Source organism: Myripristis murdjan, chromosome 2 (assembly GCF_902150065.1).
Source record: "Myripristis murdjan chromosome 2, fMyrMur1.1, whole genome shotgun sequence".
NCBI lineage: Eukaryota > Metazoa > Chordata > Actinopteri > Holocentriformes > Holocentridae > Myripristis > Myripristis murdjan.
Window position 1 is genome coordinate 8485413 of NC_043981.1, and position 13112 is coordinate 8498524.

Below are 13112 nucleotides of genomic sequence, written 5' to 3' on the forward strand. Positions count from 1 at the left end.
GAGTTAGGATGCCATGCACTTCATGATTCACTCTAAGAAAAAATTGTGGATAAGCAGTTTGGTTTGATTCCTCTTCATTTTTGCTGTTTGTGTTATGTTGTTAAGAGCATATGGTTCCAAGGTCCTGTTTCCTGACCCCTATTTTCTCTCGATGTCATTTATAATACACCATTTTCAAATCATCATTTCTGTTATTATTTCCTGAACACACACTATTATACATTACATTGTTAATGTACCAGAATACATGGACATTATGGATGTTATTCTTTGAACAGTACAGGCCAAACGTTTAGACACACCTTCTCATTCAATGCGTTTTCTTTATTTTCATGACTATTTACATTGTAGATTCTCACTGAAGGCATCAAAACTATGAATGAACACATGTGGAGTTATGTACTTAACAAAAAAAGGTGAAATAACTGAAAACATGTTTTATATTCTAGTTTCTTCAAAATAGCCACCCTTGGCTCTGATTACTGCTTTGCACACTCTTGGCATTCTCTCGATGAGCTTCAAGAGGTAGTCACCTGAAATGGTTTTCACTTCACAGGTGTGCCTTATCAGGGTTAATTAATGGAATTTCTTGCTTTATCAATGGGGTTGGGACCATCAGTTGTGTTGTGCAGAAGTCAGGTTACTACACAGCCGACAGCCCTATTGGACAACTGTTAAAATTCATATTATGGCAAGAACCAATCAGCTAACTAATGAAAAACGAGTGGCCATCATTACTTTAAGAAATGAAGGTCAGTCAGTCTGGAAAATTGCAAAAACTTTAAATGTGTCCCCAAGTGGAGTCGCAAAAACCATCAAGCGCTACAATGAAACTGGCACACATGGACACAGGACCGACCCAGGAAAGGAAGACCAAGAGTCACCTCTGCTTCTGAGGACAAGTTCATCCGAGTCACCAGCCTCAGAAATCGCAAGTTAACAGCAGCTCAGATCAGAGACCAGATAAATGCCACACAGAGTTCTAGTGGCAGACACATCTCTAGAACAACTGTTAAGAGGAGACTGCGCCAATCAGGCCTTCATGGTCAAATAGCTGCTAAGAAACCACTGCTAAGGAGAGGCAACAAGCAGAGGAGATTTGTTTGGGCCAAGAAACACAAGGAATGGACATTAGACCAGTGGAAATCGGTGCTTTGGTCTGATGAGTCCAAATTTGAGATCTTTGGTTCCAACCGCCGTGTCTTTGTGAGACGCAGAAAAGGTGAACGGATGGATTCTACATGCCTGGTTCCCACTGTGAAGCATGGAGGAGGAGGTGTGATGGTGTGGGGGTGCTTTGCTGGTGACACTGTTGAGGGTTTATTCAAAATTGAAGGTACACTGAACCAGCATGGCTACCACAGCATCCTGCAGCGACATGCCATCCCATCCGGTTTGTCCTTAGTTGGACCATCATTTATTTTTCAACAGGACAATGACCCCAAACACACCTCCAGGCTGTGTAAGGGCTATTTGACCAAGAAGGAGAGTGATGGAGTGCTGCGCCAGATGACCTGGCCTCCACAGTCACCGGACCTGAACCCAATCCAGATGGTTTGGGGTGAGCTGGACCGCAGAGTGAAGGCAAAGGGGCCAACAAGTGCTAAACACCTCTGAGAACTCCTTCAAGACTGTTGGAAAACCATTTCAGGTGAATACCTCTTGAAGCTCATCGAGAGAATGCCAAGAGTGTGCAAAGCAGTAATCAGAGCCAAGGGTGGCTATTTTGAAGAAACTAGAATATAAAACATGTTTTCAGTTATTTCACCTTTTTTTGTTAAGTACATAACTCCACATGTGTTCATTCATAGTTTTGATTCCTTCAGTGAGAATCTACAATGTAAATAGTCATGAAAATAAAGAAAACGCATTGAATGAGAAGGTGTGTCCAAACTTTTGGTCTGTACTGTATGTTGAGGGAACATAGGATTAAGGGATCATAGGGCTGTTCTCAGTTTGAAAAAAAAATATATAACAGGAGAAACCAGGGCCTGGGAACAGAGGGTGTCACCTGATGTACTTCTCTGATAGTTTACTCCGTTGGTCAGTAGAGAGAGACAGGAAAGGTGGGGGAGAGACAGGGGACGACAAAACAACTTGGAAGAAATAAGTGGTTAGTTTGGAGTAAATGGAATGATTTTGCCTACTGTAAGATACTGCCAACTGTTGCGTGCAAACTTTGAAACAAGCTGATTCTTATTGAACAAGTGAACTGATCTCATCCTGTCCCAACTAGTTCCCTTCTCAGAAAAAAAACACCTCTCTGTTCTGCCTCTCCTCACAAACCACTAAACCTATGTTTTTGAATCAACATATAATTGCTCTCTGTGAATGGGAACGCTTGTCTTTGTTCTTTTTGCGATCCATATTTCTGTATAACTCCTGCAAGAGGCCTGTGCATCTTAAGCCAAAAAGCTGCTTTATAACCATCCTTCTTCACTTGTTTGCAGATTCACCTCAGTTTCACTGGGCTTTTGCTTCTTGTGTGCGACTTTTCGGCCCTGTTTTTCAACCCACTCTAGCTGGCAGGACTTCACAGGAAAACAGCATGAGAATGGTAAAAATCAGGCTCAGTACAACTGCCCATGGAGTAAAAGGGCAAAAAAAAGAGAAAAACCTAAAAAGCAAAGTGCCAAAAACGATCGCTCCCACACATTTGATGGTGGATGGTGGCTACTTATCTCCCACCTCCAACACTCTTTTACTGCGATGCTTTCACCTATACAACGCCTCCATCCCATTCAGCTCTACCTTTTAATTCCTGCCTTCGTCAGTGCTGTCTCTGCTGCACATTTTGTCCCATTCATCTCTATCTTTCTAACCATTTTTTCCTCCTCCTCCTCAATGCTTCCGTCCTCCACGTGCTCCTCCCAGCGAGTCTCTCGTCCCTTGGCTGTTAGCTCCATGCTGGGTGGGTTGGCAGGAGAGAAGAGGCAGCCAGCAGGAGGTGGTCCAGGCCTGCCAGAGCATGTTGCCACCCTACCGAGCCACTGGCACTGGCATCCGGTTCTCTGTTATGGCGAACGTTGATATAGAGAGAATCTAAGGCCGAATGAGAGGGGTGGGGGCATCCCCTGTGTGGATCCAGTCATGGAGAGGTGAAAGAGCCACTTACCATATGGACACTGCAGATCGTGTTGCATTCACTGTCACACGGAGAACAAACGAACTTCAGAAGCTCTTTTCAAACTGATAAAAGACCCCCTGCATCATCACCAGCACACCCGTGAGCACACGCACACGCGCACACACACATAAATGCAAACAGTATGGGGCTATCTTACCTGTACAGATGAAGAACTTAGACTCTCCAACACTTAACTCCACTTTGTTCAGGGATATGGACACCTGGAGGGCGGCTGTCAGGGATAGAGAGCCAGCGAAAGACAGAAATACAAGAGGAAGAGCAAGAGAGAGAATGACAAAGAGAGCAAGGCAGAAAAAGAAAAAAGTAGGAAGCGAGAAAGAGAGAGAAAGAGACAAACGATGGGTAAGTAATTAAAGTAAAGAGCAGGGAAAGTATTTCCATCATTTTCCATAACAAAAGTACTATGCACGTTGGCTGAACAACTACACTACAATAATTTCATCTATAAATAAACAGGTTCCAAAGAAAAGCCCACAGCATCATGTCATGTTTACAGCTCTACTGGCATAAAGCACATTGTTCCTGCTGAACACAATGCTCCAAACAGCGCTTCTCAAAACTTGCAAACTGCTTACGACTCAGTGGAACAAGTGAGCTATTCCTCCAAACAAAAGGTCTGGAACAGATTGAGTTAGTAGATTTTATAAGGCTCACGGCTATTTGAAACAAGTGTGTCTGTGAGTTTCAAGCTGGGCAGAATCTTTTCAGCCATTCTGAGTCATCTGTCAGGACAACACCATATGCACTGGACATTAGTGCAGAAATACAATAAGCAACAGAGCACTGATGGAGGTCAGGAAAGAAATCAACAGCATTGGTATTTTCCTCGAGTGACAAAAACTCCTTATTTGAGACTACTTCCATTTGAGTAATAAATTGAAACCCACATTAATGCTGAGTTTTGGCAAATACCTCACAATACAATATATACCACAATACAATTTGTGTCATGATACGTTACAGAACTCCACCTAATTGACAGAAAATGTAAAGTAATGCAACTTAGTGCATAACACCTGGGTCGACTCATAAAATATACAACATAGTATATGATAAATCAGTTGTTAAATCAAAGTGAAAGAGAAACATTACAATATTGTGAAAAATGCTGCGATACTCAGCTGTTTTGATTTTTTTGCACAGCTTTAACACCTTTAGTGAGTGCAAATACAGACATAACACCTGATTGGTCAAGAAGATTTTTCTTGCATCACTTACATGTCTTAACGCTGACACTGAACACTGAAAACGTTTTAGTACCCACTACTAGGGTTAGTGAATTTGGGCTATAGCATCAGCCAAGTCCCTCTGGTGCAGACAAAGGTTACGTGGCAATGTCTTTGGCATACACCATTTAAATACATCCATTTCACCTAGACTATTCTGCGTTACGTCCATTGAAACAAGAGCCGTAACATCCAACAAAAGGGGCTCTACTGAAAGTTTTATGAGGTTGAAGTGGAAGGTAGTTAGCAAGGTGTTGAGGCTTTAGTATCGGAAGAAGAGAGTGGCGTTTTCTTTATGGTTCCATTGGGAGAAAGAGAAATGTAGAGAAAAGAAATTGAGGCAAAAGGAGGCGGAGAGAGGGAGAGAGAGAGAGAGAGAGAGAGAGAGAGAGAGACTACAGAATTGGCAGCGCAGCATGCTGGAGCTGGAAGTGCGTCCAGTTGTCTAATGTGATGAGAAGTAATTGGCAACCCAGTGGAGAGCGGATCCATTTTTAGGCCATTCCTCGGCACAGCAGTCATATTACCAAGCATACCAATACATGATATTTGATTGGCCTGTCATATCTGAAGGTTTTGTAACTGCCTCATGGCAATCACGCTGGAGTTAGGATCAAACAGGAACCATAACGCTAGACACCTTTGATTGCCTCACTCATTTCCTTTCAGATATTTTTCTTTCCCTTCCCCTGATGTCCACTTCTATAAAAGCCCATGATGTGTGCAGCAGTATAGAGTGGAAGACCATCTCTGCGTGAAAAAATTGGCAATGTTTTTTGTGTGTAGCTGATGAAAGCTTGACTGTACTGAACAAAGTCCACATCTTAACAAGTCATGTAGTCTCATACTGAGTCTTAAAATCTTATTTTTCTTCAAACATTGGAAAAAATCTGCCAGCAGGATGAGATAATCCAACTTGTTGCCAATGTTGTTTCCAGACTTTTCTTAAATCAAATGCCATCTTCTTGATACTAGTGGGATTATATGTGTTGCCAGAAAAAAAATCCTGAAACAAGTGAAGCTGCATGGGAAACATGTTGAAATATTTTCATCCCACTTACTTGAAGAAAAGCATGATTTTAACATTGAAAATGAGGCTTTTTATAAATGGAGATTTTTGCAGTGTGTATGAGTCATGAGTGTTCCTGTAATTCACTTCATGTAGAATCAGTTGGTGGTTATGAACTGTGAACCCTATGAACCCTCTTCCCTCCCAAATGGTCTCACATGCACCCACATAAACTCTTATGCACACAAGCACACAAGCACACACACACACACACACACACACACACACACACACACACACACACACAAGCACACACAAACTCACAGGATACAGTAATAGGTGTTTATTCTCCCTACAATGCAGAAAGGTAACAGCGGAGCTTAGAGCGCCTGTCAATAATTGAGGAAATGATGAAATGATTATCTGCAGCTTCCTGAGGAGAAGATGGCTGCAGCCAGCAGCAGCAGCATCAATCTGAACACTCTCACTGCTTTCCATCTGTATCACTCGGAGCCATCTGCCATGATGCCAGACCGCCTATAGATGGCAGTAGGGGGACACTGCCACCTTTCCAGCTGGTACAGTACCTGAGGAGGCTACATGATGAGGTTTGGATTCATTGTATCGACCTATTTGATAATTTCTGCTGTCAAACTGCAGTGTAAAACAGTAAACAGTCACTGGCGGAGACTCTGAAGCACACAGACGTACATGCACAGATGAACGTGAAGGCTGACACGCTTATGTAGGACACAATTCATATACCATTACATACCCAGCCTCCAAATATACACATATTTAAATACATATCCTTGCATATGTGCACTTTAATCAAACATCACATATGTGCAGATTCAAGCACAATCCTGTATACAAGAATGTACCCACACCGATTTGAAATGGATGCTGCTGCTATTCTGGGGTTATTTCATCTTGTTTATTTAACCTACTGCCATTCCTCATTGCCTGTCTCAGATTGTAGGCACGCTTGAAGAGAAGCTTGAAGTAGCTCTGAATTATTAATTGATTCAGGTCTTTTATGGTGTGCGTGATTGATCAAGCAAGAGGTCATTCAGAAAAATCATGAGGGCAAAAGTAAAAAACTTTTTTTGTGCCAGTCTTAACATTATTAAATTATCAGAAGAGTGTCAGATAATTGCCTTGACTTCAACCTTGAAAGTCTAACTATTCAGTTGACATTTTTAGTCTGAGACATACAACAGTTCCCACAGCAAATATCCATAACATTTTAATGAGACTACTGATTGAATTTGGAATATGGCATACGAAAATATGTTTATTCAACACTGTCTCGCCTGTTGGGGACACAAAGTGCTAATTATATCATTCTCGGGAATGCAATGTTTGCTGTTGTTCCCACCTGCTTATTATAGAACCTGGGTCAATATGTTATGAGCCAGGGTAGACATTTCAAGGCAATTATCAGCACCAATTATTAGCTCCTCCAAGAGGTGTTGGAGACAAGCAAAATAAGACGGCAAAATAAACCATTGATTGCCATTTGTAATGTGTCTGAAAAGGTCGATACCGTATGACGTGTATGGTACCAACCTAACGTTTATCGACTGCGTAAGGCCATTTGGAAATCAAATCACGGAAATCTGAGTCTAGCCTCTGTAACACATCAATATATAACTTCAATGATTCCAGCATCACTTGTGAAATCTCAGCTCATAGATGCAAAACTGCTGCTATAGCCAACTCAGTGGATAATGACAGCCACATGTTCCCCAAGCTGGCTAAAAGATTCCCTTTCTCGCTTTATTCGATCACAGGGGGCCCCTTGAGCACTACACTTAACCTCCAACTGCTGCAGTGGCTAAACCTTAAAGATGCTTGTGAAAAATACCAGGAGTGGGCCGGAATTATACAAAGAATAACTAAACCCCAAAACCAAATCTCTATGAAGCCTGACCTCTAATGGTGAAAAGTAGGATGCCTGGTCTTTGGTAGTAAAGACCAGGCAACAGGTGGTGACATCACCTACCTCCATTCATTCAAGAGATTCATACAACTACATGAATCTCAAAACAAGTTAATTACTAATCCCACCAATTTTATCACACTTGTACAAAGATGTGTTACTGTACATATGCGCTATTGTTTAACCATTTGCTAAAAATATGTTCTGCAGAAATTGTAAAGCAGACTAAGGCTGCAGGTCTGTGGACAAAATGAGCATAAAGGCATAAGTAGGACAGGCAGATCAACAAAGCTCTTTGTGCAGTATATTGTAAACACAGGCCTAATTGTTCAGAAAAATAACCAACTAGTTGATGTTAAAAAAAGGACTTTTGCACACCATTAGAAAATACAAACAAAGACAGTGGTGTTTGTTGCAGATGTTACATATGCTGCCACCTTACTGTAACCAAGGGGTTTTTATCCCTAAAACTAACCTTTCCTCTCCTCTGCTTATTGTTTACTGATCATGTTAGATGATCCCAAATTCAAATTTTCCAGGCACTTACCGCTTGCTGCCATGTGGAGCTGCCAGTGGGCGACGCTGCCTTGTGCAGCTTTAACTTTTCTGTTTGAAACTTCTAATAACAATGTCACATGATTAACAACCTCATATGCATCAAACAAAGGCCAATCAAGCTCTCCAGAGCCAATGGAGCAGGAGGTGCTGACTGAGCTGGCCTGCTGACATCATTCTGCGACACCCAGAGCCAGCGCAGTAGTGTACAAAACTTGCCAGCAGTTAAGGCAGTGTGACTAAATCTAGAGCAGACTATGGCAGGCTCAACGCATCGTTGCATTTAGCAGGCTAAATCCAATGTTTGATTGACAGAGTGGAGAGTGTCCAATCAGCTGGCAGGGGAAAGGATGGGATGCTGTAATCCTGTACTGCATAAAAAGCCCCATTATAGCCATGGCCGAATAAAAACCACGGTGCACAACGGGAGTGCGGGTACGTTTGTGTGTATGTATATGTGCTATGTGTGTTGTACATATGCTTTTACACTATGTGAGTGTGTGTGTCTCTGTGCTTCTGTCAGTGTGTGTGTGTGTGTGTGTGTGTGTGTGTGTGTGTATGCATGTATGACTTAAACACACAGAGCAGATAGGCCCTGAGGCGAGAATGCTCTTCCTCAATTGTCTGTGATTTCGTGGAAGAGTTGAAGGGAATTCTTCCCTTTGAACCGCAGACAGAGGGACAGAGCGAGGTGGCTAAAAGTACAAAAAAAAAAAGAAAAAAAGAAAAAAACAAGAGTAAAAGAAAGGGAGAGCAAAAGCTGAAGAATGAGGAAGATAAAATACTAATTACTATGTTTTGTATTCACCAAACCTATAAGGCTTGTTCATTCCTTAACGGTGCTAGCAAAGGCAGGGAGAATAAGAATTAAATTGCCTCCTAGTAAAAAGTACTATAAAGAGTCCAGTCTTCAGCCGTTGTATATAAAAATTGGTTACTTGAATCTTCTGTTTCTTCATTTAACATTCATTAAAGAAAACGAGCAGTATAAAAAAGGGAGGAAATGCACATCTGTATTGACATGATGCAGGCTAAGTTCAACTTCACTGTTTACAGTCTCAAAGAGCTTGACAGGCCCACAGGATCCATAAAACAAAACGACACCCTGATCTGAACCCTCATGGGAGGCAACAAGAAACTCCCAAGAAAATCCAAAAGCCAAATGAGGGAAAAATGGAGGACATCTTGGGAGTGTGGAAAGCGCTTTCCGGCCAGGAGTGGAACTGGTGCCAAGTTATGAGCTCAAATCAAATCCAGTCGATATCAGTTCCAACAAGATGAAAGTATTTGAAACAATCTTAAATCAAAATGACCAACCATCACATGAACTGTGACACCAGTGCTAATGAGCTGAAATTTCAAATCAGACTGCACAAATTCAATTACATTAGTAAGTGAGCCAACATAATTGTAAACACAAAACATGTATTTGGGACAAGGAGAGTTGTTATCTTCATACTTTGGCAATGACTTTAATGCAGGCTGGCTATGCTTCAAAACATGCGTAATCAACCACAGACACAAAACAAACAAAATTCACAAACATCCTTCTTTATTGGATTTTTACTGCCATTATATGCCTAACAAAATACTGTTTCATAGCATAATAGTAAAATTGTTAGTTAGTTTTATACATCAGTTCACTGACATGTGCTGGTCACTCACTGGTCACATTGCAGTGATTGAACTTTTCAGCTGCTGTATCGTACTGAAACTATTCAGGCACACGAGGAGTGCCAGATTTTGGTTAAGGCATGGTGCAAAGGTGAGGGATTTGGTCATTTAGTGTGTAAGCAGTTAAATTTGTGAGCAAATTTTTCATACCAGTACAAGAGTGTTCAGTTTAGTCCTGGTCTGTATGTGAGACAACTGAAAGGACATTTCCTGGCTACACAAAGTGCTGTTTACTTTGAAAATGTCATTTTTGCACAGGATCAAATGAACCAGACCTAAACTGCATCACTGAATGTGGACAGCCGAGAAGAACCTGTCCTCGCATCACTAATGGTAAAAGGCTAAAGGCTTGGCCTGCTGGAATAGGGACTATACTGTGTTCGGATATAAAAGAGAAAGAGGAAAAAAGATATATGAGTGATGAGCCATCTCTAATGGTGACCCAGCCCCATGAGGCGACACACAAAACTGTGGAAATTATATTTGGAGAAGTGAGAGGTAAATTATTTTTTGTCAGAGACAGACATTATGTAATTCATTGCACATTTCCTCAGGTGCAGACAGAAAGCTTTTAGTCGAAAGGACCGGGTTTTTGCTTGATATCACAGTATCGGGATTTTTAATTTCACACAGAGCAGAAAGCTTTTGGCAATTAGTTTTCACCAACTTTGCCTATGCTTTCATGTCAAGCCGGTGTTTTTCTCAGCTCGTCTGAGAATACCTCTCCATCTGCTTGTCAATCTGTCCCCCTGTGTATCACTAACCCTATATATCTGTCTGACTGCATAACCAGTGGCCCGCCTTCATACGTGAGAGGAGAGGAGAGGAGAGGACAACAGGAGGAGAGAAAAGAAGAGGAGAGGTGAGGAAAGGAAAGGAAAGGAAGGAAAGGAAAGGAAAGCGGAGCAAAGCAAAATAAAAGAGAGGAGAGGAATGGAGAGGATTGGAGAGGAGAGTGGGGGTTCTACTCACCGAACCATATCCAATCGTGCCGACATACAGTATCAGCCAATGTGTACAGTCTCAGGCACAAACCCACAGCTGCCTATTATCTTCCCTCTCTCTCACGCACACCTTCTCTGTATCTCTGTATTTCGCTCACCAACCGCTTTCCCATTTCTTTTTTTCTCTCTTCTTCCTTAAGCCTCTTACGCCTCAGGCTGCAGTGGCCATTATGGACCTCTCACTGTATGCACCTCAAACCCACAACTTCCCGTCACGCAGACACACACACACACACATTTGCGCCACCATGCAAATACACAAAAAGAAACCACTGCATGCACACTTCACACAAACACACTCACTCACGACCAAGGCAATGGCAGATACAGAGCAAATTTCTTCCTGTGTGATAAAAGCTGACCAGGCCTGCCCTCAAAGGTTCCTTACCCTTTCACAAACGTCCTTTCAGAGGTGACCTGTGCGTGCACCTGTGAATGGCCCTATCTCCTATTGTAGGCCTGAAAATACATCAAAGCCCAGAACAAAAATCTTTCCTGAGCCAACACAAATACTGAAATCTGAGGGACGAATCAGTATTTTTGGTAGCTCTAGACGCAACTGATTTCAACACTTGCCTTATCTATCAGTCCCTCAAGCTCAAGGCCTGATGCTTTCGCTTGTTATTTCACAAAGTATCAGATTTTGATGGACAGCCATGATTAATATAATTGAAAGTTATGATTACATGTCCTTCATCTCAAACCAGTGTTCCCTTGTAAAGGCGTACAAACAAAATGGTATCATTGTGCAATTTCAGCTTCACATGTGACATTTCAAACAGTGGCAACAATGGCAGGATATACTTTGAGGTAAAAGGACAAATCCACTCTTGGATACTCTTAGAGGGGTTATTTTGTGATGAATTGTGTTTTACTTTTTGGTGTGGTCCTGTTCCCCTGCCTTATGTAATTCAGTTCTTGATATCCTACATTTCCAAGAATGAATTTGGACATTCACCAGAGAAGAAGCGTGAATGTTTTCCATTCAGGTGAGGGTTATATATGTAGGTGGAGAGGCCAATAGCGATAGTGTAGTGCGTATTTTTAAGTCGAGAATAAGTGTGAGTCAATCGGCCCTTGTCATGTCTTGTTGTTGTGCTGCATTCTGGTGTACTGCGGTTGCTGTTGTGGAGAAATTGGTATCTCTTTCTTTTCTACAATGGATTTCTACCTGTTAACTTCATCGCAAAACAGTGAACCGAAAAGAAGCCTTTGTTCTATTATTCTGAGAGGCTGACACAAAATCCTGATATTTACCGTTGATTTTTTTTTAAATGTCAAACCCCTTTGACATCTCAATATAGTGTCATGTCATCCATTTTTGGCCAGTTATCTGCAGTGAAAAGAAAAGAAAAATATATATAACAAATACCAAACAACAAAATAAGCCCGGAAAATAAATGCTAAATAAAACCAAAACAAAATCTAATATACACTGATGGTCCTGCAGGCAAATTTGTAATTATAGCACCTGCCATGAAGCAATCAGTGTAAATTTGAAAAGTGAGCAGCAGATTGGCGAGGTGAGTCATTTTTCCCAAGTTTGGTTAAAATACCATCTGAGGTGTTTGAAATGTTTTGTGACAGATGCTTGACTTTACCAAGGGAAGGTAAAAATAGGGATTTTTCTTAGATCCTGAGATCCAAAGGCTGCCAAAAAACAACATACACTATAACAAGTAAAAGTGCTTGAAGAAACCTTTCAGAGGTCTTTGTATTACACCCATAAAGGAATGACAGATTAGGTAAATAACCCTTTCATGAAGGGTTCATGAACCCTGACAGCACCTCCATAAAAACTTCAAACATATCATTTGAGTCCTTGGGCCTTAAGTGTGCTTACTGGCTTGCTTTGGATCTTGCAGGAAGCCCAAGTGAACCCAACAGTTTTAGACTGTTCTGTGGGTTCTGGACAAGTCAACATGTTTTTTTTTATTCTTTATTTACTTGGTGCCCTTTTGGGTTTTTGACTGCAGCTATTCAGAAGAAAAGTGTCATATTCATGATCAGTTTGAGTGAACAGAATAGCAATCACTGCTCCATAAATAACCCATTCTTACAGAGTTCCTCAACCTTGACAGTGCCTCTGCAAACTTCTACCATATGGTGTTCTTCAAGAAAAGAACCTTCTGGGTATTTACTGACTTGTTTTGGATCGGGTAGGAACCCCCAAATGCACCCCACAGTTATGTGATGTTTTCAGCATTCGTTTCAGGGCAAAGTGTGAGGTTTATTTACTATCAGGGTCTATGAACCATTTACAAAGCGACTTTTCAGTGAAACTGCTGTGTTTTCAGTGCAAAAAACCTTTTAAGGAACCTTAATGCCCTTTCAGTTTTCAAAGTGCAACTATTCAGAAAAAAATGTCCTCATGTGTAGTATTCATGATCCATTCAACTCAATATAATAGCAGTCATTATGTGATTTTTTTTTTTTTTTATATAAAGGCAGAAAGAAATTTTGATTTTATCAAAGAGACTGCTTTGTCAAAACTACTACTACAATAAATTACTACAGCCTATGTATGACTCTCAACCACAGAAGTGTTTGA

General features: G+C 41.3%; 1 protein-coding gene across 1 annotated transcript in view; it reads right to left on the reverse strand.

Annotated features, from left to right (window-relative positions):
- Positions 1-13112, reverse strand: part of ncam2 (neural cell adhesion molecule 2) — a 310228-nt gene that overhangs the window by 101117 nt on the left and 195999 nt on the right. The window contains exon 2 of the mRNA XM_030066462.1: positions 3285-3359. Coding sequence (XP_029922322.1) covers positions 3285-3359 — 75 coding nt within the window. The remainder of the gene's footprint in view (positions 1-3284; positions 3360-13112) is intronic.